Source organism: Pipistrellus hanaki (assembly GCF_964339955.1).
Source record: "Pipistrellus hanaki genome assembly, chromosome: 1".
Lineage (NCBI taxonomy): Eukaryota > Metazoa > Chordata > Mammalia > Chiroptera > Vespertilionidae > Pipistrellus > Pipistrellus hanaki.
Window position 1 is genome coordinate 144959259 of NC_140503.1, and position 27597 is coordinate 144986855.

General features: G+C 38.4%; 1 protein-coding gene across 3 annotated transcripts; it reads left to right on the forward strand.

The window, feature by feature from the left end:
• Nucleotides 1-141: 141 nt before the first annotated feature.
• On the forward strand, nt 142-27597 carry CXXC4 (CXXC finger protein 4). 3 transcript variants are annotated; one of them, XM_084870062.1, is made up of 4 exons: nt 142-587; nt 719-793; nt 3382-4746; nt 23573-27597. In XM_084870062.1, exons 3-4 carry the CDS (start codon nt 3649-3651, stop codon nt 23615-23617), a joined length of 1143 nt encoding a protein of 380 aa, XP_084726188.1. In that variant the 5' UTR covers nt 142-587; nt 719-793; nt 3382-3648; the 3' UTR covers nt 23618-27597. The 3 variants fall into 3 exon arrangements, with proteins under 3 accessions (XP_084726188.1, XP_084726190.1, XP_084726189.1); XM_084870064.1 differs by lacking the exon at nt 719-793; XM_084870063.1 differs by lacking the exon at nt 142-587 and having other exon boundaries at nt 679-793.

Here is a 27597-nt window from a genome sequence, read left to right on the forward strand (position 1 = left end):
GCAGCCCGGGCGCCGCGGCGGGAGCCGGAGTCGGAGCCGGAGCCGAGCCGCGCGGAGGGAGGGAGGCGGGCGGGCGGGCGGGGGCGCCGCGGCGGGCGGCGGGAGCGTGGCGGGCGGCCGGCGAGGCCTGCGGGAGCCGCCGCGTGCGCCCCCCGCGCCCCGCGCGCTCCCAGCCAATCGCCGGCGGGGGCCCGCGTCCCCGCGTCCCCGCGTCCTCACCTCCGCCCGCCCCCGCCCTGCCCCCGCCCCCTCTCCGCGTTCCCTCCCCCAGCAGCCACACGCGCACACGCACACACACAAACAGAGAGAGAAGGGGGGGCAGGGGGAGAGAGAGGAGAGAGAGAGAGAGAGAGAGAGAGGGGAGAGACTCCCCGGCTCCCTCCCTCCCTCGCACACAGCGACTGGAGACGGACGGAGAGCGACGCGCCGGGAGAGGAGAGACCACCGAGCACAGCCCCGCGCTCCCACACAGACACTCACACTCCGCTCCTGCCTCCCCCCGCCTCCTCCTCCTTCCACCCCCACCACCACCACCGTCTCCTCCTCCTCCTCCTCTCCGCAACAAGAAAAAAAAAAGCCATTTACAGGTATTTTTTTTTTTTGATCCGCATATTTATTTATCTCCCCCCACCCACCTCCCCAACAGTTTGTTTACAAGTATTAAAGTTGTAATTGGGAGCTGCCAAGACACATCTGGATTTGTGTTTCTTTGTGTTAGGGGTGATGTGCAACTAATTAAAGGCAGACTGGCAGCGTCTGCAAATTCTAAGGCTCCCCAAATAAAAAGAGACTGGTAAGTGATTGTTCTTTCTCTTTCTCTGGCTCTCTTTATTTTATTTTATTTTTATTTTTTATTTTTTCATTTCCTCTTAAAAATGTGTGCTGTCCGTTGGGATTGTAAAAGTAGATTATTTAATGCTGGACTCCAGCTATAAAAGGCGTCGCTGTATTAATTTATTAATTAATCTGCACCCGCCCCTCCTCCTGAATGTTAAATATGACCTTTGATCTCTGTGTCTCTGCTAGACCAGACGTACCATATTAGACATGTACAGTCACATTGTTTCAAGGCAAAAGGGGATCCTGAAGTGTGGGTGTCTAATTCAGCTTTGGAATTGGACTCTAGTTTATCTCTGTGTGTTTTATTTTGCTTTTTTGAAGAAAAATCCAAACAATAGCTGCGGTTTTAGGGACCTTGTTCATGCTCCAGCGAGGCATTGATTAAACAATAATGACCTGGAATCTGGGCACAGTCATTTTCTACAGTTTCTGGTGGCATTAAACCTTGAGGGAGGAAGGGGGGAGGTGATGGCAAGAAGAAAAGCAAGGGGAGCTTCTGTTTGGGAACACCACTCTCATATTCTGGAAAAAAAAAAAAAAGCTGTTAAATTATTTCTTTATTTGGAACAAGGTCGAAAGACTAATATGTTGAAAATTTTCCCTCCACTCAATGTGGTGATATTAATGCATGGTTGGCATACTAGTTTTTTTTTTTTTTTTTTTTTTTTTTTTTTTTTTTTACTGGGTAGCAGTTATTATGGTCTTGGAGTTATAATGTGATTCGCAGAAACTGAAGCTATATGCATATTCTTGCTGTGTGTCTTCCCCCCCCCCCCCACCTCCCAAGCATCAAGAATCTTTAGCCAGGAGCATTTTGGGGGTACCCTTTGTATTGCCATCAGAGCTCTGAAGGGAGCAGTTTTTCCTAATGCGAAACCACAGAGGTGGTTCCTGACTGATTAGGGACTTGCTGTGATTGAAAGATGCCTGCTAGCTTCTAATCCAGCCGCGGGGTGAGGTTCCTTATCTTGATTTACTTTGCCTAATAGGGATTTGTTTACACAAACCCCCTCTTTTTAGGGCACCTCATCAGCAGGTCTTGAAGTTTTTGCACTTGGAGTTTGGGCATAAATGGTTCATTAATCTAATTATAAGCATAATTACTATAATTGATATCCATTTTGAACTGAATATATGAGGCTGAGACTACTGGGCCCCATTTAGAATTCCCTCAACTCCACATTCTAGACCCATATGTGGGCTTCAAAAGATGTCACAAAAAAAGATATTCTGGCCTAAAAATAATAACAATCTGGAAACAAAGAAACTGGTTTTTTAGTTTAGTATACACTTTATGTCTTTGCTTTTTCTTCTTAAAAGGCTGTGGTGCACCTCTCCCTTTGAAATAAACAACTAAGATACCTCTTCCTACAGCAAAATAACGGTTTGTAAGCAAAGAGATGAATGCAAATGTCCAGTTAACATTAAACTTTCCTCTTAATAGGAGCAAAAGAAAAAAAACATAATTTTGATGGTTATTTCTTCAGGTAAACAACACCTTCCCTAATTTACTTAATGTAAAAACCAATGACTGTGAGAAATTAAAAAAAAAAAAAGTCCCATGCTTTCTTCTTGTGTTGTCTTGGGAAGAGACAGGAACCTCCATTAGGAATTATTGGAAAATATTCTTATGGAGGCTGCATGCACTTGGTTACTTGGTTTAAAACCTGTGACATTATTTGTGCTACTTAAATTTTTTTTTTTTTTTAAATCTAGTCCATCTTTCTTTTCTTTCTTTTAAACAAGTAGAACACCATCCTCTCACCCCCACCAAGCCCCACCACCAAATGGCTTGTCCAATTGAGACCTGTCCTTGGTCCTTTGAATTAAGACCCTCACAGAGCCAGCTGTGCTGGGATTCAAACTAATGACCGCAGACACAGAAGGACACTGTGGCAGCTGGTAGCTCTTTTCTCCCCCCTGCCTCTCTTCCTTCAGACTGTATGTGGGCAGCCTCTCTGGCTCTCAGTTGTATTGTGTTTGCTTACAGTTTATACTCGGCTGCATGGTAGACTTTCTCCGTACTTCATTTGCTAATTTCCTGTGCGTTTTCCCTCCCTCGCTGAGCCATGGCTGTTTCCTACTTTGCAGCATTTGCATGCCCAGGCGGCACTTGTTCACACATTTCATAATGTTTAAATGCCCTCTGCTTCTAGGTAGTAGCGCCCTCCCACCCCTGATTTGCATGTCTTTAGCACTCCAATTGCCCTTTTCCCTCGGCATTTGTCACCCCCGGCTTTCCCTCTTTCCTTGGGTATCTGGGCTATTAATACATTTTCTCAGGAGGGTTATAAGAATAGCGGGGAGGAGCTGTGGTGTGCGGGAGGGAGGGAGGGAGAGGGGGAGCGCGGTTGGGAAGAGGGGAGGGAGGGGGGGTCATGTCTTGATGATTGTTATGCAAACGACCTGACGGGGAATGTGGGAGCTCTGGGTGTCTGCGGCGGAATAACGGGGGAGGAGAAGGAGGGGGGGGGGGTGTCGTTTATTTATTTGCAGTCTCCTTTCTCGTGCAGCCCGCTGGAATGACTTTCTTTCTTTTAGTTGTAACAGTTGGAGGATAATGCCAAGGAAGACCCAGCCTGGGAGCTCGCCGCCCGTGGTGGAGATGCGCCCCAGAGAGGAATAAAAAAAAAAAAAAAAAAAAAAAAAAAAAAAAAAGCAGCCCTCACCTTGCTCTCCCCGCCCGCACCTCCCTCCCCCTCCCCCCGCCGCCCCGACACCACCACCATCACCCCCTTCCCCGCCCCGGCGTCGGACCCGGCGGCGCTCCCCGCGTCCACCCTGCACCCCTTCTTCCCGCCCTGCACCATGAACACCAACGTCTGCGTGGAGCCCGGGCCGGGCCCGGAGGCGCCGGGGCTGCCCAAGGAGAGCCACCTGCCCGAGGGCGCCCTCAACAGCCTTGTGGATTACAACTCGGAGATGGAGCGCTACCGCTCCTTCGCCACCTCCTTCTACAAGACCAACGGCGGCGCCTTCCCGCAGGCCGCCAAGATCGCGCGCATCACCACCCCCATCTTCCCCAGCAGCGCCGCCGCCGCCGCGGCCGCCGCGCGCATCGGCATGTCCCCCTGGAGCTGCGACAACGCGGCCACCGCCGCCGCCGCCACCGCCATGCTCTGGGGCAGCGGCGGGGGCGGGGGCGGCGGCGGGGGCGCGGGCGGCGGCGGGGGCGGCGGCGGGGGCGGCGGGGGCGGCAGGAAAGCCTCCTCCGCCGCCGCCTCCGCCTCCGCCTCCGCCTCCTCCTCGGCGATCCTCCCCGCGGGCGGCGGCGGCGGCGGCGGCGGTGGAGGCGGTGGCGGCGGCGGTGGAGGCGGCGGCGGCGGCGGCGGCGGCGGCAGCAGGACCGGCCTGCACCACCGGAACGACTCCCAGCGGCTGGCCAAGGCTGGCTGCCCGCCAGAGCCGTCGCTGCAAATGGCAAACACTAATTTCCTCTCCACCTTGTCCCCCGAGCACTGCAGACCTCTGGCGGGGGAATGCATGAACAAGCTCAAATGCGGCGCCGCCGAAGCGGAGATCATGAATCTCCCCGAGCGCGTGGGGACCTTCTCCGCCATCCCGGCTCTGGGGGGCATCTCGTTACCTCCGGGGGTCATCGTCATGACAGCCCTGCACTCCCCCGCCGCGGCCTCGGCGGCCGTCACAGACAGCGCGTTTCAGATCGCCAACCTGGCGGACTGCCCGCAGAACCACTCCTCCTCCTCCTCGTCCTCCTCCGGGGGAGCCGGCGGCGGGGCCAACCCGGCCAAGAAGAAGAGGAAAAGGTGCGGGGTCTGCGTGCCCTGCAAGAGGCTCATCAACTGTGGCGTCTGCAGCAGCTGCAGGAACCGCAAAACGGGACACCAGATCTGCAAATTTAGGAAATGTGAAGAGCTAAAGAAAAAACCGGGCACTTCGCTAGAGGTCAGAGGAGATGATTTCTTGTTTCCCGGTCTGCCCCCCTCCCTGCTCTCCCCCCTCTCCTCTCCCCTCCAGGGCTTCTTGTCTGGCTTCAAGATGCAGTGCCCCTTCCCCGAAGCTTCTTCGTTCAGGTTGTGAGGTGCCATGGTAGGTGGTGTGCTGGAGGGCACAGGCGTCACCACCTCCCCAGCTGCACTTCCTGTGGACCCGCCCTCCAGAGGGGAAGGGCGTCCCTCCTCTTCACCTCAGAGGGGAAACCTAATGTAATTGGTTTGGGAAAAAAAATCAGAAGTTTCACATTCAGATGGTAAAACAGGTTCCTTGGTGGTTAAAACACCCCCTCCCTCCCTTCTGATTATTTTTGAAAGCATCTCTGCCCAAAGGATTGGACACATCACATTCTATATACTTTCATTGGCTAGGAGAGGCTCACTGGTGGCCCAGTTATAACAGTGAGGACAGGGTTTGTGGCACACAAGCTTATGTGCCCATTGGAACACACACACACACACACACACACACACACACACACACAGTAATCATGGAAGCTGAAATACTTGGATTCTAAAGGGGATTTTTCTACCCGCTTCTAGAATAGTCCTTCTCTTCAACATGGCTCCCATTTTATTGTATTTTCTGAAGATCTAGTATTTTTTTTTTTTTTTGAGAAAGCCAAATACCACCTGCAATTTTTAAAGAGATGTTGATTTAGAATAAAGGAATACAATTAGTTCAAGTAATACAGGTGATCCTAATTTTACTCAAGAATTGTTTTACATAGTTTCAGAAAGAGCTCAGTTGCCAAAAGATACATGCTTTGGGCTCTGCTTTGGACAAAGTAACCATTTTGTGGCCACAGAATTGTTCTATAAACAAGCACAGTTCTGGTTGATACCCTGTATGGTCCATAATAGTTTCCTTTTCCTAGATGTCCTTAAGAGAGACAATGTATTGATGATCACTAAAGTAAATGTTAAATTAGACTTTTAATTATGTTAAATACAAAGATTGATGTGTTTGATGGAAACACATCAATGGTAACCTGACCAAAACAAACAGGGCGGAAATGGAAAACCACAGGCAAATGGTTTTGGCGGTATTTTTAGCATAGAGATATGGACAAATAATCATAATTGGATTCTTGATGAATTTCACAGAGTAGATGGCTAGATGATCATGTGAATATGAGACCATGGGTGGTAGGTTTAGCATTTGGGAGTATCCTGTGGGTTGGTTTGTAGGGTGATAGTGGCTCTCACAAGTTATCATCAGAAGGGCACCTACATGTTCTTTTAAAAAATTGTGAACACTCCTTAAAGGAGCTTTATCCACAAAGGACTGGTCTTTAAGAGAATGAAAGCTAAGAGTTGGAGATTCTTGTTGCAGTTTGAACACCAATAAGATACAGATTTTTCAACAAAATTTTATTAATATAAAGTAAAGCAAAAAATACTTTGGGATTCCAAAAATAATCAGTGTATATTGATAGGATTATTGATTGTGATTGGTTCCATCAAAATGTTGTATTTATTCCTCTTTGTATGAGTACTCATCTCTTTGTTGAAAGTTTGACTTTACTCCAGAGCAGTTTATTTCATTTTCTCTGGCAACTCTGCTTAAGCAAAGAGAATAACCATGATTAAAATGCAGGTGCATGTCTTTTGTTAGGCCGCAAAAGTTAGTTTTTAGCTTTTGAGTTCTCTTTTTTAAATCAATTTATTGTAACATCTCTAGGTCTCTAAGGCCCATGGGAAATGAAAATTTAGTTCATCCTGAAATTTCCTGTGAATCTGGTTGATAAGTATCACCTGGCTTTTCTTTTTCCTTTTGAATTACAGATATTATCTATAATTATAGATTTGGTGTTGCTGGTAGGCCTTGTCTTTATAGCTAGACCCATGGTGCTGCCTACATACCAATTTTGGGTATGCAGTTGATACGACGCAATGAGTAATTCTGATTCAATTAGTCAACAACCACTCTGAAGGAGCTTAATGTGAGTGCCAATAGGTTTTCTGTACTAGTTTCTATGCTGATTGATCAGTCTAAACACATTCATAAATTTCCTTTTTCTTCCTTTTGATAGTTTCCCCACAATCTTGTGATAGCTTAGGCCAGTGGTTGGCAAACTCAGTCAACCGAGACAAATATCAACAGTACAACGATTGAAATTTCCTCTGAGAGCCGAAAACCGACTTCTGCGCATGGGCCACAAAGTTTCAATCTCACTGTATGCACGCGCCCGCACATGGTATTTTGTGGAAGAGCCACACTCAAGGGGCCAAAGAGCCGCATGTGGCTCGCGAGCCGCAGTTTGCCGACCACTGCCTTAGGCATTTCAATCACATGTTATTCCATAGCATTGCTTTTTCTAATTAATTGTTTAAAATCCAAGTGCTTAAAAGTTCTGTTGCTCTTCAGAAGGGGTGTGAGTGGGAGGGGAAACACATTTCTCTCTTTGTAGAACTCTGAAGTTTTCCTAACTGTATGCTCATCCCACTAGAGAATGGGTCATGGCTCAAGGCTAAGTTTATTAGTGAAATGTTCTTTGTCAAAAAGAAAGAAAAAAGTTGTGAGGTTTTTGGTTTGTTTGTTTCATTGACTAAGATTCTATCAAGGTCGTTAATAAAAAGCAATGGTGGCATGATTGCCTCAAATGTGACATGTGTGACCACATAGTCAGGGTTCTAGGAGGCCCGCCAGCCACATGTCAGAGTGACAGGGCTCCCATGACTGAACCAAAGCTGCGGCAGGGCTGGTAGGCTGGTGAGAAGTCCTCCTGCTGGCCTGCTTCCCTTTCTCATTGGGTCCCTGTGAGTTCTCATCATCTGTGGAGACGTTTTAGAGATTGGATAGACACCCTAGCTGAGAATGGTGATTTGAGGATTAATTCTGGATACTACCTGTGGATTTCAGGAGTGAGCTCAGTAGTGATTATTGGTTGGCTTTACCTTATGGACTCCAATTAACATGTGGATCTAACCATTACTTACATTCTTCTGTATCCCTTCAAACCTCCTGTGCAATTCTTATATTTGACTTATTCTCATCCCAAAGATTGGAGGCATACTCAGGTTTTCTGGGCGAGTAAACGGAAATGAAGAGACACTCACACGGTTGTTTTGGGATTCTTGCCCACATTGTTTAAAGCCTCCCACCTAGCATTCTTTTCAAAGCTCTGTTTTATTTATTTCCACATTTTCTGCCTCGTCTCATGTTAAGAGCATCTTAATGCCTCAGAAATAGGCCTATTAAACCACCCCCTTAATATATTGCATATGATAACAATTCACACAAGACTAATCTAATTTTTTCTATGATATTGCGCACTATATACTGGCACATAACACTATTCATTTAGTCAGTTACTAAATTTAAAAATCATCCATCATTAATTATTTAAAGGGGTTTTTACGAATGCTGTATCCCCCTTATATGACAAATCGTGTTAAAAACTTGTGTCCTAAATGATCCATATTCCCACTTTAAGAAACATGTGATTTTATATTATGATAAGTTGCATAATAGCACTTTGTGTCATACAAAGGTAATCTTTCAGTTTTTGTATTCACAGCAGTTCTATTTCTGACACTTAACTTTTTAAAAATATCCCAACCTGATATGTATAGCTCAAGGGATAAAATTGTCCCATGGGCAACCCCAGCCTCTTAGGCCCTGAACGTTGTTCAGGTGACATGATTGATCTCTGTGGGACAGCATTAGAGACCACACAGATCTGGTTTCTCTCCCATTAGCTGATTTATGGAATTACATTAGTAAGCAGAGCCTCGGGAGAGTTCCCTGCCCCCAATCTTGGCTCTGCTGTGAGTCACACACACACACACTAGTTACCCAGGCTTCCCTTGTGTTGGTGGGAAGACTTGAAAGGGACACATTAAAATGAAGAGACTGAGGAACTGGAAAAGTCAGGAAAAAAGGACAAGTACGTTCTCCTTCTTTTTTCTCTTTGGGATTTATCTGCTGAATGTACAGGCCAACAGAAACTTTCCATAAGTTCAGTTGAACTTCTAAGGGGTTTGGTGGAAAAAAAAAAACAGATACAGCCCCTAACTTGAGAGCTAAGAGTATTTTAGGGTAGGAAGGACACATTTCATATGCAGGCTAAGTGATAAGAGCCCCAACCACTGAAATTGCCCCAACCACTTAAATTGGAGGGATTCTGGACCCAGGCCTTGCCTGCAACTTGAACAGGAAGATGGCACCTGAGAAACTCATCTGATGACCATAGTGAAAGAGGTGTGTCACCCAAACTCAGAGTCGGTGTAGTTAAATAATAAAAAAGTTGACAATTGAACATGCCATAAGGTTTTGAAGTTTGGTGACTTGAGCATGTTTATAGGTAACATACAAATGTTTTACATCTTAAGTGGAAACATCTAGTTGTTTGCCATTTAGATCATAATTTAAAAATGAGGATTCAGTGTTCAGTTTATAAAGAATCAAAACCATACCTGTATGAAAATGTAAATTTGCGCTTTAATCTCAAAAGGCAAATATGTAACTATCAAAGGGAAAGGAAAACTTTTTTAAACAAAATAATAGTATATTAACGCTAGAATGTAATAAAGAAATATAGGATAAGGAAAATTTCATATAGGATAAGGAAAAAAGCACAGACAAGGGTAGCTTGGACTAAAGTAACCAAATAAATATAGTTGTAGCCAAAGTATGACTGTAATACAAGTTCGATGGAATTATCTTCCCATCACCAGGTTTAATATAAGGTTAGTCAAAGTTGTTTTTAAAGAACCATACATTTTTTGATAATTCCTAAATGAAAATAATACATCAACTTATCCAAATATCATGTAAATTATAAGCAATCTTTTGAATGTTAATTAAGAATAGTAAAATAAAAGCAGTTAAAATCCATTTTTTAAAATTATCCTATAAGAATGTTTGAAATTCACTCATCACCAGACAAAATACAATCAGAAAGCCCATCAGAGCAATAAACAACAACAAACTGTAGACTTTAATCAGAGAAAAACACTTGGATATTTTAAATGAGAATGGAAATTGTATCTGAAGGTGAGGGAAATAAAAGTTTCTTGATTTTTAAACATTTTTATGAGTTGATGACTGTCTTGCCGCATATTTTGCTTAATCTTAGCCAACTGTTTTCCTGGGTGAAAAGTTAAAAGTTCTGTATAGTCAGGCTGACAGACTGGTAAATACAGGACAATTAATAAAAATAGTCTGTAAGACTAAATATTGAAAAGTGTCCAAAAGAATGGGCATTTCATCCATGTTTGCTGTGGCTTACCAGTCTGGAGGCTGAAGATGTATATTGGGGTGACCCTGAAAACACTAGTAGAATATTCTTTATGGTTACAAAATTAAAACATAAAGCCATTTGGGTATTTCCTAGAAATAATTTGCAGTGTTTCATAAACTGTTCTGAAATAATTGGTCTTCTTCGAATTTACTGTTCAACCTCAATAGGTCTGATAGTCTGAATATGTAGTTCACTTCTATCAGAAGACAATTCATATTTTAAGAATGACAAAATGTCCTGCTAATTCAATAAATTTCATAAGAGTATCTCTCTTCCATTTCTGACATTTATTTTTACTCAGATTATACAAAAACGCTACAAACTCATCAGATATCAGACAGCAGATAAAATGATTGCATTAAATAAGTTAAATTCATATTTGTTACAAGTCCCATGTAAACATACAAATTGGAGATATGATGACTTCTCTTTTAGTTTTCCTCTTATTTTTCGATTGGCTTTTACAAAAGCAAAATTCGACTCTGAAAAATGGCAAAAATCTTTCATTGTTATAAGTGTGATGTTCAGTTACTTATTAGAATATAAGATGACCTGGCTGGGGAAGCACAGCGCTCCAGAAAATATCATTTTTTTAAAACCAAAAAACCCCCACAAAAATTTATTTCCAGAAAAGTTATTTTTGGAATCAGAGGAAGTTTTGAGGATGAGTGCATGTGTAGTTTGGTTCCTTCAGTTGTGCAGTGGCAGTTCTGCTCAATTATAACCTCCTTTTTCATCTAACATGATGCTATGCTCTTTAGGCGGTTCAAAATCTTGGGGGAGGGGCACACGAGTGGTTTTATCCTTCAGTCATATCTTGTTCCATCACATGCAAACACCTGTCCTGAAATTGAATTATTCTGCAGGGTAATCGAAAAGCCTCCCTGCATTCGGCATCATATGTTTTCTGTTGTTTATTGAGTTATGTTGCACCATACTTCAGAGGCGACAGCCATTTAATAATGTTGAAGACTTAGCTCTGCAGGGGCTAAAAGGATCCCAGCAGGCTTGTTAACTTCTACTCTAAAACATTATGAGAAATATTTTTTCCTCTGTGAAACTTCAGGGCTTTCTCTTAATTTATTTTAAGGGCATAGCCAGGTATGAGAAGGAGCCTTAACATTTTTGGGGTTTTCCTATTCTTTAATAACTAACCCACTGATTTCACGTAAAAGAAAATGGCAAAGCAAACAATTACTTATGAAGAGACTAATACTAAACATGTATTTCTTTGGCTGATATATACAAAATATAAATTATAATCAGAAAATATTCCACTGGTTTCTTGGATTTTTATTTATGTACTAGAGGCCCGATGCATGAAATTCGTGCAAGGGGCTTGGCCCTCGCAGCCCTAGCTCCATCTGGAAGGTCACCCTGATGGTTGTTCTGCTGTTTGGTCTAATTAGCATATTAGCTCTTGATTATATAGGATAATTAAAAAGTATATTTTTATTTACTTTTGGCCACATTTATGACAGATTGTGGGTAGAGCCAGTAGTATCAAGTAAATTACCACTTAAACAATGTTATATACATCAGCAAGCTTCTCTGACTTTATTTACTCACCTGTAAAATGGGGCTAATATCATTGTACCTTACATCTTTTTAATATTGCATATAGGTTGTGTTCTTTGAATACTGAAAGAAGCTATGCATTTTCTTGTTCCTATTTTAAGGTCATCAATAAAAAGTAGACTTAAAAGCAATTGTATTTAGAAATAATTCAGTGCAATAACATGTTATTTAGAGCAAGTAGAAAAATTAAAGCTCAGGTAGAGTATTGCATTTTCTGGACATTTGTCTTAATCATCCAGTTCACCAAAGATCTGGCCTGATTTCTCTTGGAAAAAGATAAACTCAGTAAACAAGTTTTCCTGTTCTTACATCTGTCAAATGCCCAGGAAAATTTCAGATTACCCAAGATAGTCAGTGGATGTGGTGAGCCAATTTAGACAAGTTAGTGCCTTTCCTCTTTCTCCACCAAAGGCACACCGCCACCATTAAGTAGTAGAGAGTGAGTGTGTGCGTGTGTGTGTGTGTGTGTGTGTGTGTGTGTGTGTGTATTTCGCTTTACTAACTCAGAACCTTCATTTGGCTTCTATTTTCTCTATCTGGACAGACACAAAGGATTATTCTAAATATGAATCAGTAAGTTTAAAAAAATCATTGTAAGGAACAAATGGTTAAATGCTTATCATGAATTCTAGTTGAAGAACATATTTAACAAATACTGGAAAATTGTAGAGTTACTTTTGTTTTGGAAGATAAGTATGTGTGTAGGGGGAATAAAACAGGTAGACATACATTTTGAGATAACAAGTGAATGAAGTCACTCTGTAGAACTTGCTTTTTTATTTTTAATAAGAGAATAGCTATCAAATGAAGTTAGTGGGCAATAATAGAAAAGGCTGGTGGTTTTCTAGGAGAAATTTGTGATAAGCCCTAAAAGATTTGGAATATCAACCAAGACAGCATTAAAAACAAAAGAGAAAGAAATATTCAAGCCAGGAAGCAATGCGGTACATATTTAGGAGGAACATTGTCAAGATAAGATACAGAAGCTTTGCAGAGAATGGAAACTGTAAAAACAAGGAAGATTTTCATGACTTGATCAGTTCATTTGGTTTGGGCGTCAGAGCCGAGGTTCAAGTTCAGTGGCATGGCAGCCGATTTAGAGACAAGGAAAAACAGTGTGTGTTATCTTCTGACGTTATCTTCTCTTATGCCTTTGAAACATTTAGTAGAATAATTCTAAAGTGTGGTTAAAGCAGAATACGTCCAATATGGGTGAAACATTGGATCTCTTTTAGATCTCATTTGCATCTGAATATCTAAATTAATATTTCCAAAGACATCTTGAATAAAGTGAAGGAAGTGCCATACTATGGGAAAACTGTGCTGAAAGTGCAGTTTCTTGCTCAAGGACTAAAAAACATCCTGGATGATTGATAATGTCAAAAGAATAGAGATCAAGTAGGATGACAAGAGAAAGGGCTGTGTATTTATAGAAGCAGGAAGAGTCATGGGCATTTCTGTGTATTTCAGCAAATCTGGCGAGTTCCAAAGAAGATATATTTTCTCCAAAACTTTACATAGTAAAAAGAGATGAAATATATTTCTAAAAGAATAGACTATGTAAACTTAATTGTGTGGAAATGATGGTTCTGACTGATGGTAAATCAGTGGCAGAAGAATGCCTATTGGGGAAAGATCTATCTGTGGGAAATGTTCTTGTTTATAAGGTTAAATGAGTTCAGTGATGGTTTTAATGGAGCCAAGAATAAGGAAAAGAGATAAAATTCTGTTGTCTGTAGATGGATGAGAAGTGAGCAGATATGGAAACTCCAAGTAAACATTAAATACTTTGTTTGCTCTAATTTTTATTTATGAAAAACAAAACAGAGAACACGGGCCTTTTCCATCTCAATGGAAATGCATATTGGATATTTTACATAAGGCTGCTATCTATAGAGTTAAATTCATTATGAAGCGGAGTGGTTTTGGATTTTCCTCACGGTGATTCTTTTCACATAAGTATGTTATTTATATGGCATGGAGCTGTGTTTTTCAAACTCCAGGTGACAGCACATTAGTGGTCCATAAAACTAGTGTGTGTTGTTTACCACCAGGATTTTTTGTAAACTAGACTAGAATAGAGCAGGACAGAAAATATGAGTGTGTCACATATAGTAAGAGTACATATTGTTAAACGTCTGTTTCAGTTATGTATGTATCCGTAAATGTGTGTGCATGCATGTGCTAGGTTGCTATGTCAAATGTATTTCTAACTGTTGGTTGCAGTCAAAAGCGTTTGAAAAACACTAGTGTAGTGACAGCAACAACACTATCAAACAAGTCTGTAGTGAGGAAAGAAATTATATTTGTGAATGGAACAATGCTCATAAGATAAAGAGTAACATTTAAACGTGTTTCTATAAATAGTGTGTCTTTACTGTGCCTAAGCAGGTCTGTACCTTTTCTGTGTATTTACAAATACACTAGAGGCCTGATGCATGAAATTCGTGCAAGGGGCTGGGCCCTCACAGCCCCAGGCCCTGCCCCCGCCCACTGGTCATTCCGGAAGGTCATTCCGCCTTCAGGTCTATTTAGCATATTAGCTCTTCATTATATAGGATGGCATGTTACCAAGCATGGGGTAAGCCATTGATCAATTCAATTTAACAAATGCTTAGGTAGGGACTGTTAATTTCTAAGACCTGTTGTTAATGTTATGGATAAAAACACACAAATACATGTACTGCTTTTTTTTTTTTCAATATCCATGTAAATTTCCTAACTATATCTTATTTCATCCAAGATACTTACAATGTTAGTTCTCAGATAAAGAAATGGACACAATAAAAATGATAAAATTGAAATTTAAAAAATTTTGGCAGCATCTCACACCTATTTAAAAATCGTAGGATTTCTTGATTCATCCCTAGTTTAGTTCTTCTCCAAACTCAGATAAGAAATACAAACTGTTACCTATGATCTCTACTTGGCTACATCATGTGGTTACGTAGTACTCCAGAATTTTTTTAGAAATAAGAAAAAAAGAATACTTGCCTTAAACATTTGAACATCCTGAGAATCTACAGAATGACTTGCTATTTCAAACATATTTTACAGAATATTGGAAACCCTTGTTTGACTTGAATAAGAGAAAGAACATATTGAAAGAGAGAAGTAAAGGAATACAGGGGGAAAAAGAATGAGGGAGGATGGAGAAATGGTGGGTGGGTAGGCAGACCATACATAGTGTTACTGATTAAAGGGAAATCAGTAGGAACCTGTGGCAGGAAGGATTATTATGGTCAAGTTCATTTTCTTGTGTCTAATTTAAATAAAAAATTAGTGGAAATGATTAATGTCTCACATTTTTGGAAAGATGCCATGAGTCTGGGTATAGACCCACTAGAATCATTTAGCATTGTTTTTATTTACCACAGTGGGGGCGGGGAGAGGGGAATAGTTTCAGAGAAACTAGGACTTTTACTTTTCTTTGAATTTTATTTTAAAAGTAATTCTTTCAAGCCTGCAATTAGAAACATAGAAAGGCCAAGATGGGAAACACAAAATTAATGATGGCATTTAGAGAGATAGAGGCTTCCTAGCATTCATCAGCAACTAATTGTTCAAAATTGTCCATGAATTACTTAGAAGAATTTAGAGAAAATTTAGAGTATAATTTTTAAATGATTGTAAGGAGAAATTCCTGAAAAATACAGAACTGCACCTTTAGAAAAGACTCTAGAAAAAAAAAGGACAAAAGAATAGTAACCATGATATCTTATAAATCCCATGCCTGAAACAAAGTTAGGCTCATTAATTTACTTTCCTGGTTTATGTGGAGGAGACTGTGTCTGCACAAAGTTGGAGAACATAATACTTACAGAAAAAGTAGTTCATGCAAATTCCCTGAGGAGAAATTTGAATCTAAGTACTTGAGTCTTGCTGATGTCTTGGTAGTGGACAATGCTTAAGAGTGCATATCCTCTTAATGAGCTTACCCAAAATATGTTTCTAAAAAGCTAAGTAATATATAATAACCTGATAAAATGAAATTCTAATAATTGTTGACTCTATATACCTTTTACTTTTATTATTTCAGAAGAGTATTAAGGAGAAAGATTAAAAAGTCAGAGTGATTGTGAATTTGAACAATTCATTCAGACAGCAATTGCAGTTATTAAAAAAAACTTTTAAAGAGGAAATAATTCAAAAGTTACACATGGTTTTCAGAAGTATAGTCATAACCACATACATTATTTTCTGAAATGTCTGAAATTTTCTCTAAATTCTTCTAAGTAATTCATGGACATGAAACATGCTTTGGTTTCTAGGCTGGGTCTATCTCAGGATTTGGGTTTTTGTCAAAGAAGGTTCTAAACCAAATGAAGTTCAATAGCTGTATCCAAATGTTACAGAGCGTACCTTAAGGCAGTGGTTCTCAACCTTTCTAATGCCATGACCCCCAACCATAAAATTATTTTTGTTGCTACTTCATAACTATAATTTTGCTACTGTTATGAATTGTAATGTAAATATCTGTGTTTTCCACAGGTTGAGAACCGCTAGCAGGGTTGCTTAAGACCATCTATTAAACCTATGCCCACTTGTTAGATAATATAGAAAAATGAATATTTAAAAAATTCTCAGATCTATAATAATCAAAGTGAAACACCATAATTTGAATTGTTCTTATAAAGGCTAGGTCTAACTATTGTGTTTTATTTGAATATGTTAGAGGTTGTCCAAATCAGAGTTTTAAAAAAAATCACTTCTTAATATTTTAATTGATTTTTTTGAAGGGGCGGGGGTAGATGAGAGAGAAACACCAGCCTGGTCCTGGGATCAAACCTGTAACCTGGGTATGTGCCCTGACCAGGATAGAACTGGCCCACGAGGGAACAACACTCCAACCAACTGAGCCACACTGGCTAGGGCGCTTAATATTGTTAAGTCCCCTCCTATTTCCTCAAATTTTATATGAATCTTTCTTTTTCTCTTCAGTGAGAAACAGGAAAGTTCACTGCCTGCTTCAGAATAAACCAAAATATTTCAAAATTATTTAAAAAAGTGCTCATGAAAAGCATGTTTTTGTTTTTCAATAGCTAACTTTCAATAATCTCACCCAAACTTGTTGTATTCAACAGGAATTAATAGGGAGACTTTGAGGGGAGATATATTTATTTAACTTGTGTCTCGATTGTGTGTGTGTGTGTGTGTGTGTGTGTGGGTGGGTGTGTGTGTGTTCAGATGTATTTATTTATTAATACACTTTATTGATTTTAGAAAGGAAAAGAGAGGCAGAGAGAGATAGAAACATCAACAATGAGAGAGAATCATTGATCAGCTGCCCCCTGCACAATCCCCATTGGGAGTCGAGCCCACAACCCAGGCATGTGCCTTGACTGGAATCAAACATGAGACCCCTCAGCTGATGCTTTATCCACTGAGCCAAACCAGCTAGGGCCAGATTTATTTATAATATAATCACCTATATTTATGTATATCCATAAATGACATATGAATAGATATAAATGAAATTAACTTTAGATATTTTTAATCATCCTTGACAGTATAGTATGAGTTTCATTAGCCTAAATTTTGCTCTTTAAATCTCAATTTTACTTTTAATTTCCTTTCACACTCCCTCTTATACATAAGATTAAAAATTATTCAAAAATGCATTTTTAACTTGTGGGTCTTTGAAATAATTTTTTTTTTGCAAGTACCATTCTATTATGTTTTTATTTTTGTAAGTCCAAGAACATTTTAATTACTAAGCTCCCTACTTATAAAACAGTAAATTTACTTATTTCTTGGAATGATGTGGCTTGGAGTGTTTTTACCAAAATTAACTGAAATATAATTATATTTGAAGTAATCAAGTGACTTGCCTAAATAGAGTAGTTACCTTTGATACGAGGGCCAAAATGAATGCCTTTCCTGGTCACTCCTTGATGAGTGTGAATCATGATGTTAATTAAGCTGTTGCTTTCCTTCCTGCTGACTCACTCCTACCCCATCCACAAATCCCCTTTGGACAGTCGATTTCCTCACCAGCTCTCCTGTCATATTGACTTGACCTAGTACCTGTGCCACATACTATATAAACTCATCTTTCCATTTATCAAAGTTATGTGGGCTTACCTCCTAAAGCCCTGCCATCAGGGTCTGAAGCCGTACCATCGCCCCGGGAGGTGGCCGTGGTCCTCAAGGACGGGCAGGGAGAGCCTTCTTAGTCCCAAGGCAGTAGCAAGAGCCACGGCCCACAGGGAATCGATGCTAACGAAAGGCCATCTCCAGCTTTCCACCATGAATCAGAGAAACCCTGGCCACAGCTGTCAACTGGAAATAAAAAAAGAAAAATACTCCTTATAATCATATTTAAGGCCCCCTAAAATCGGGTCATAAAATTATCCAGTTACTTATTTGGTGCTTTCCTCCTTTTAAAGAGGGCTTGAACATTCCAATTACTGCTAATATTGATAGGTGTTTTTTAGTTTGCATATTGATAATGGCCAAAATAAGATGTGAGTATACCAGTCTTACACAGCTTATATGAGAAGTGAATCTGAATTATGAGAAAAGTTAAACTGATATATATATATATATAATACACACATATATACTGTATATGTATAATACATATATATCACAGCAGAAAGGAAGGTGAAAGTAAGTTAGATATAATTTTAGAAGTGAAAACAGTATATACATACATCAACTCACATTTTTAAATTAAGGTATTAAAATATAAAGTTGCTTTTGAATATAATAGTAAACTACTGCACTGTGAGATTATCATCTATCATAAATTGTCTCATGCTTACTGACCTATGCTCTATCTGTGCTTGCGCATGGTAATTCTGTTGTAGTTGTTGGATATGATTTTTTAAATATGCTATTTATAAATAGGATATGGAAAAATATTTCTGCTAAACCATTTTGCGGCATCTCTAACATTTGCTAGGTATCATTTTAGACCAATTAATTATCCAAAGATTTGTATTCTTATGCATGTGTGTGTGTATTTACATTCATAACAGTTTTCTATTTAGCCAAGCAGGTTTTGAAATTTTGTCAGTAAAAACGTTAACCTACATAACTTGATATTTTAGCACCATTGTGAATTGAATCATGAAAAAAAAGTATTTTTTTCCACCACCTGGGATTCATTTCCTTTTGTTCATCTTAAAAATCCAAAAGTTTGAAGCAAATATAATTAAATATCTAAAAGCAAACAAGGGGACTTACTATTATATTTTGTCATATTGATTCAGATACTTTTTATTGCAACATTCAGTGGTTCATTAAGGTTTTCAAACCCGAGCATGAAGAGCCAATCAAATGCAGCTGGTGTTTCCAATTCCAAGGCCTTAGCCAAGAGTTTAAAAACTTATAGTGGAACTCCTCATAGAACAGTATTTCAAAATGTTTTACAAGAGGCTGCATTGGCTAAGTACAGTTTCAAATCGTTTTGCTTTTGGTTAGATAAGCATCATTATATATGGGAATCAGAAAATTATTAGATGACATATTTCTTTTATTAATAAAAAATGAGATTGGAGGAGCTTATTCTTTAACTAGTGTGAGAAAATTGGTACCTTAAAAATACTGACTTCCTTGTGGAAATCACTGCATTAGAGTCATCCTCTTTCACAGTAGAATTCTGAAGGCATAGGAAAATCATTGATTTCAAAGTGTGTTAATATGAGCAAATATTTAACTTTAGTAACAGAATTTGCTAATGTCATAATTATTATCTCAATTTATAACATGCATCCTGAAGTAAATTTTTTTTAATATATATTTTATTGATTTTTGTACAGAGAGGAAGGGAGAGAGATATAGAGTTAGAAACATCGATGAGAGAGAGTCACCGACCAGCCGCCTCCTGCACACTTCCCACTGGGGATGTGCCCGCAACCAAGGTACATGCCCTCGACCGGAATCGAACCCGGGGCCCTTCAGTCCCCAAGCCCACGCTCTATCCACCGAGCCAAACTGGTCCCGGCCTGAAGTAAATTTTAACACTGAGTTGCTTTTTGAAAAACTCATGTCTAACTCTATTAAAAATAATTCATTTGTATTGTGTCCAGAATACTGCTACATTTTACATATTGTATCTAGATAGGAATAGCCAATCCAATATATTTCATATATACAAAGTTGTAGATACTCCACATTCACTTTTTAGGAGGTAAATTTTTATTAAACTTGATATATTTTAACAAGAGAATATAAAGCCCTGGTCAGCCAGAAGATACCATAGTCCCCCGTGACTGCTTAGCAGGCGAGAGAGAGAGAGAGAGAGAGAGAGAGAGAGAGACAGACATACTTAATCTGTAAAGTGCCAGCTTTTGGAAATCTTATCTATTTTATGTCATTTAATTATTTCTTTATTGCTGGTTTGATGAAAATCAAACCGAATAACATTTCTTCCAGGGACATGTCCCTGGAAGAAATGTTAATATATATATATATATATTAACATTTATATATATATATATATGTGTGTGTGTGTGTGTGTGTGTGTGTGTGTGTGTGTGTGTAAATATAAAATGTTCTGGACTTGGATTATATCATTCTTCTATTCACAGAAATGTGCTGGCTTTTTAAGGTTGTTTAGGAGGGAAACAAGAAGGCATTCACGTAAGCTTGAAGGTCATTTCATATCTGGCTCATATAGGGATGCATTCTCTGGAACACGATGCTTTACAGCAGAACCGGAAAGAGAAAGGGGGGCTGCAGACGGCTCCCCAGCCTCCTGGGAGCAAGACTGCTGTTCGTCAGTGTTTGCACCTGCATGAGCAGTGAAGGCTGCCTCGAACAATGCCCATCAACTCAATTCTATTCTTTACCTCCCGCCCCCTTCTCTTCCTGGGGAATCTGGCTTTCCTGTCACTCAGGATAACGATTTCCTGCAAGCATCACTGAGACCCAGAAAGTCACTGTAATCTCATCAGGAGTGTGATTCCCCAGCTGGGACTCTTGAATTTATATGACCCCAAGGTAGCTAGCTGTTCGGGGTGCATAATCCCCCGCGTTGGTCCCCAGAGCTCCCACATCATTTAAAATGGAAGCCCTCTGATAAAGATGACCTCATCACCTGACAAAATTAGTGAAGATACATCCCCAAATCAGTACAATCAGAAAGCTGTAATTTAACCCAAGATGTTGCCTGATGTCAACCTTACGTATGACAGTGTTGTTTCACCCATCCTGAAAAGAACTTAGTCCAGGCCTAACATAAATTTCCAAGGAGCCCAGGAAAATTTGGGCAGGAGATTGGCTCTGCACCCTGTGTTTTGTGGCCTATGGCACACTAAGAAGCTTTGTTATTTTTTATTAGTAAAACTGCTAGAGATCTATCACTTCCAAGTTTCTCGGGAATGCCTTGAAAATTTGTTCTAAATGGTGCCCACCTCATCATTTTTTAGGCTTTATGAACTCAATCAAAGATATTAATATAAAAGAGAAATAATATTTAAGAGAAGATGTTTCCCTGCTTATCTTCCTCCTTTCCCGGGAGCAGTGGGTTGCCCATATCCTTATGTAGAAATGGATCGTAATATGCCCCCATCACAGAGCTGTTTGGGACAGATCATGTTAGTAGAGAGAACCAGCTCTCTGCTTCTCTCATTGCATTATCTAATTTTTGTTCTAACAAGCATTGAGGAGTGCTTATCTTTTTTCTCACAACATTGACCTTTGAGCCCAGGTGGCATTTTATAAAGCTGTCATTTTAAAAACATTATAAATAACAGTGAGTAGTAGAAAGGGTCACAGGCAAAGCAAAGAGCTGGAAAAGAAATTTTAAAATATCTAAGACATGAGGAGTTCACCTAATTGAAAAATGTATTCCATGTATTTTTGTTTATCTTCATAAACATATGTTTATCAAGATACAAAATTATATAAGCATATATTTACAATCTTGCTTCCAGTTGGCATCCGAGAGTAAGTTGGCACCTCTGTGTCATATACTATACATGTAAATGTGAATATATATGAATATAAATGCACATGTTTTATTTTTCATATGTGAATCTGTAATTGCATGGATATGCTTGGATCTAACTTGTTAAAAATGACTACATTTATATAAGTGTGCATACATAAATAAAATTTATTCTTAGTTGGCATCAGGCAGCAAGTTAGCATCTGTTACAAACTAAGTTTGCATTTACTGTGTGTGTGTGTGTGCTTGCGTGTGTGTGTGTGTGTGTGTGTGTGTGTGTGTGTATAAAGCATAAATATTAGAATGAATATATTGCTTCTTATTCATAGTTCCTTTAATAATGATTAAGTGCATGTAGGAGCATTTATCGTTATTACATTTATCATTCAAAAGTTAAGCTTAGAAAGCAGTAAACAGGTTTTTTTCTAAAAAAAAAAAACAAAACTAAGCAACAAATAGGTCTCCAGGTATGCCCAGCGATGTGAAGAGAAGGAAACAGATGAAACCATAAGGAGTGGAGATTAAAATATTAGTAAGATAAGTAGCATTTTTGTGGGAGCAATGATCTTTTAATTTGTGCTTTCAGAAAATACTCTACAAGTTAAATATTTTTGTTTATATGTATATATCTATATACAAATGGGATTAGATACCATTAGTTGGTTCTTATCACATCATGTTGAACTTTATTGTGTTGGCTATGAGGACAGTTTATAAAAAAACAATATGTTAAGTATAGGTAGTGAAAACAGTTTTGCTTTCCAAAATGGCTATTTTTATATATTTAAGTTTCAATTGACTTCTTGATCAAGTAATACACTTTTATTTTAAATGGCATTACTATAGTAGGACTGAATCAATCAAATAAGGCTTGTGTGAGAAAGTAAATTGAAGCTAACAAGTTATCAAAAAGTATTTGTGGACTTTTTATGTATTTTCTGAAAGGACTTTTTATGTATTTTCTGAAATATGGAATTAAAGTATTGCTAATACTGTATGTTAACTCTATAAGGTGTGTGTACATGTTCTATACTAACTCAATATTTTTGTAACAATCAACATACAATTAATTTACTTATTTATCCTCAGCAGCCATTTTATAGTCTACACAGGCTGGTTGGACTAGTTTGACAAGGAATAAAATTAACTCTCATTTGCCCATATGAGAAAATTTAGCCTTAACTTGTTTCTTATGTACCTTCAACATGTACCTATGGGATTCTGTTTTATTAAAAAGAGTGTGGCACTATGTATTGCTATAATGTTAATATATAGAGGAAAATTCAATAGCTTAACTACTATTGAATAAAAAAAAACACATTGTAATTATTAGCTTTTTGTTGAAACAGTTGTTCAAACTTTTGGTGTTAGCTTATTCCTTTGGAACACTGTAGCATTTTTATGGTACAAAAGGGTAGTTATGGTCCATTGAGAATCATTGGTTAGTATAAGTTTGTTTCATATAGATGATATTAATTTATGGAATATGCAGACTTAGTTGAAAATAGTAATATATTTTATTAGTCTAGTTCTGATTAGATTATCTATAGGAATATTTTGCATTTATAGTTGTTAAGTGATAGAAGTAATATTTATGTAATATTTATTGTATTCTTATCATAAAAGAAATTCTCCAGAATAAAAAAAGTATTACTTCACTGAGTTCTAAATATTGGTCTTAAGAGGATGCATGTGTATGTAGCAGGTAGAGATTCTAAAGACACTTGCTAGCTGGTCCTCCTATTATTGATTAATGGCATGAGCCATCCCATTTATTCTAATGGCTATCCCTGTTCTACACCGTGTTTCCTTTATTTTTAGACCGATGAGTTTTAATCATTACATTTAATAAGCTAGCATTAGATTCAATATTCTAATGTTTCTAGTGTTCTAAGCTTGATCATTTATTTTATTTTATTAAATGTTGATGCATACAAGTCATTATGCTGTACCTTATTGACTAAAACTGTTGCTGAAGACTAAAGGAGGAAATTCTAATTTTATATTGGTATAGAAAGTAAGCTTAACGTGTTTTCTTGCTCTTTTTTTTATAGAGAACACCTGTTCCCAGCGCTGAAGCATTCCGATGGTTCTTTTAAAGCAGTAGTATATCTTATTTTCAAGGCATTTGGAAGTGAAGGGCAAACTAATGTCTTGTTTTAAGAAACTGCTTAGTCCACCACTGAAGAAAATATCAGATATTATTTTCATTTTATGTATAGGGGTTTCTTCAAAAAAACAAACAAAAAAAAAAAACAAAAGAGGAAAAGAAAAGTAAAAAAAGACATCTCAAAATAACCTGGGAGCTCTGGGAATTGGCCAGTCCGTTTACTTTGGATACACTGATTCTTTGATGTAATTTAGCTATCCTAGTGAAGTCGTCGTCTATTTTGAAAGTGGCTGTAAAAAATAAGTTTGGGTAAACCCCTGCTGTAAAATCATGTATCTTTGCAAAGTACATATCTATACTTCATTTTCAAATATATGTGTTTCAGTACTGTAAACTGTACAGATAGCAGCTTGTATTTTGTGTGTTTAGACACAAGGAGACAATCACGTCTGAGCATCTATGGAGATTAACAGTTTGTACACAACAGTATGGTTCTGCGAGTTAAATCTGGAGCAATAAATTTTAGCTTTAAATATTTTTTGCCAGTTGTTTCTAGAAGCAGAGGAGCAGTGGCATGCTTTGCCATGCATCTTTCGGTGGAGACTTGATGCCAGGTTTCACAAGAAGAAAAGATGATGATGCGTCCGGCAATTACCTGCAGTTGTATTGCGATAGGAGGGAAGATGTGATGAAAGTTTCAATTAATCTTTTGAGCACTATATTAGAGTAGTGGTTATGCACTTGCATTGCTTACAAACGAGCTGTACAGAAGGGTTATACCTCCCAAATACTTAGTGTAGTTGACTTGTCTTGGGTTGCACTGTATGGCGGAGTACCCTGAGTAGTTGGAATATGCAGAATCAGTTGTATAAATTTTTTAAAACAGTGTTTTCTAGGACACAGAAGCATCGGATCGTAGGGGGAGAAATCCATGGCTGAGTTGTTGTTTTTTACTAGCCCAGCATGGGCTGTATTTTTTGTTTGTTTATTTTTTGCCTTATTATTATTATTATTATTATTATTGGTAGGAAAAATAAACACTTAATAATAAAATGTATTCAAATGTTTTAATTCCATGTACGATATTAAATGGGTAGTTTTGTTTTACATTTGAACATATCAAAGCTTCTGCCTTGAGACATGGCTAGGTCTATTTTTAAGTAAAAAGAATCAAACACATTCATAAACGTGAGGGTTTTTTTAATCTTTTGTTATCTTCCTTTCCCATAGCCTCCCATTTGGACCAGTGGCCTTCCCCTAGGCCCTCAGTGGAATGTTCCATTGCTCCCATTCCCATTCTTGTCATCAAGGATGCTGTGGTTCCAGAGAATTCCATAAATGTAAACAACCCCTAAACACAAAGGAGTATGCTTCATAGGACCTGGGCCTTTTCACCTAGAATTTGGTTTGCTTATGGCAGTTGGGGCTCCCAAGGCTGTCCACAGTTATTATTTGTGATGACATGTTACCTAAGATTCTTCCTCCCCTCCCCCCCCCCCTTTTTTTTTTTTGGTCAGATACTGTTCAACTTCAGCAATAAAATAGAGTTTAGCAAAAACACATAGAGAATCAAAGTTGCCATGTTACTGTCATTTTTTTTTTAAACTTTTTATCCACTTATTTCAGCCTACACATCCATTAGCCTTTTGAAAAATGTTAGCAAAATGTATCATGCGAAGAAAAATAACTTGGGAAGAGAAAGGGTGATGAAAAAGACTGCAAAACTTTCGAAAGCCTAGCAGATGAATAAATGTAAAAGGCTAGTTCTAGCTTTGAATTGGAAGTAATAGAACAGAGGAGATTTTAAAAAACATGGAAGGAGCATTTGCCGTAAGAATTCTGGAGGGAGGGATGGATAAGGTACTAACAAATGCTAATGTTAAAGTGTGCTTTAACTTGCCTGGAATATGAATGCAAGGTCTACAGTTATGGTCCAATAGTCTTTTTGAGGAAAATTCATTATCTGTTATACCTATCCACGTTTAGAGAAGAGAATTAAATAATCACAAACTAAAACATGCTGTATATTAGTTTTGAGATCACTTTCTACTTGCTATGTATTCCTTTGAGGATTTCTAGATAGAATTTCTATTCCAGCTGTGGGAGAAGAGAGCTAGCTATATGAATTATTTCTAGTTCCTTTTTTATTTTACTTATTTTTAAAATCAATTTTGCTAATTTTTACAAGTAACTGAAAACTAACTCTCACACTTGAATGAGAAGCTTGCCTTGCTTTTTGGAAAACGATGGTTGTTATTACAGCAGTGAAGCGAACTTCTTTCTCTTCAGACTGCATTGGGCACACAATAGCATACAAAGATCTCATAGCAATGTACCAAGAGTCTAAAATACATGCTAGTGTTGCATGTCTTGATGTGTTTTTGTTTGTTCGTTTTCTTAAAGAACTTACAAATCTGTATATTGTAAAATGTGGTGTTTTACATGTCAATTCAATTTTTTAATGAAAGAAAATCTGTTGATTATTAAAATCGAAATGTATAGCTTTTCTTTAATTCTCTTATATGTTCTTATTCTTGACATTGTTCTTTTACACTGCCCATTTCTTTAGTTGTGCTGAAACTCTATTTATATAATGTAGGGTGCATATAAAGTTCTCGTTGATGATGTTGAAGAAGGATATTACTCATCTGGCCTCAATCTAGTTCCTTTCTCTAAGTCTATGTACCAAGAGCTGTAAAGCATATCATTATAATCCTAAGGGAATGATTTCAAGGTTTACATTTTCATGATTTTAGAATACCAATGAAAGGTAACTTTTAAAATTCCTCACTGTATGTTTTATATTCAGCACCAAGAAAATTTAGAACATAAAAAATGGAATATAGATCGGGTGGACTATCAATACACCTTAAAAATTTCCTCCCAGAGAAGTCAAATAAAATAGTTTGTAAGAGAGGTCTACATACACAGAAGTCTTGTTTTGTCTTGAGTAGATGAGGAAATGCTATATTCTGTCAGCATTTTGGGGGAAGCATGGAAAATCTTTGGGTGTCAATTTCCTTGTCAGCTGTCACTTAGCACCCTAACATCACAAGAACATCATCATGTAAACCTTTTCCCAGGCCTTCAAACTTCAGTGGCTTTGTGATGAATTCTATCTGTCTGTGTACAAGGGGAGGCATATGTACAAAGTAGAAATGTATCCATGCTTGGGAGGGAAAAAAATGTCTTCCTCCATTGTAAGAGTATATAAAGACATCTCCTGGTTGCTTAATTCCAAATACACAACTTCCTTCTTCTAAACACATTTAAAGGGAGCAAGAGATGATGGGCTTACTATGAATGAATATAAACTAATCACTCAAAGAAAAGGATATTCCTTTCCTTTTATTCAGAACCCCTGACATGTAAATCGTACAATTAATCCTAAAGCATAGAAAGTGTGTAAGCTGATAGTATCTGTAATCAAATAATGAAAAAAAGAAAGCCATTAAAGGAACACACCATCTAGGGTCAAATAATGTTCAACAAAAACTGTAGTGGGTCTTTGATCACAGGGATATCAAACAGTTGGTTCTCATGTAACAGCTAAATGTTTCAGATTTTGTTTTTATTAAATTTGGCAGTTTCACACTGAGATCTGTATTCCTGGTGAATAGAAGACAGCTACTATATTAGGAGGGGTTCAATTTTCACAACTGCAAGGAAGTTAGAAATTTCAGGAACAGACCACAAAATGTACTCGTTTCACAGTGCTCTCCTATTCTGAACTGTGCAGTTATCTATTCAATTTTCTAACAGATATTTGTGTAAGGTGTATGTATGCTTGTGCAATTATAAAAAAAAAGCAGTTTTGGAAAACTGTATTTATTAAAGAAAATTACTTATAGGGCATGTACAAAACTGTAAAATAAAAAACAAAAAAAAACCTTTAAAAAACACATTCAATTTGCCCAGTAAAGTTGTTTTTGTGAAATTTATGTGTTGTTGAATAAAGGACTTTAGTAT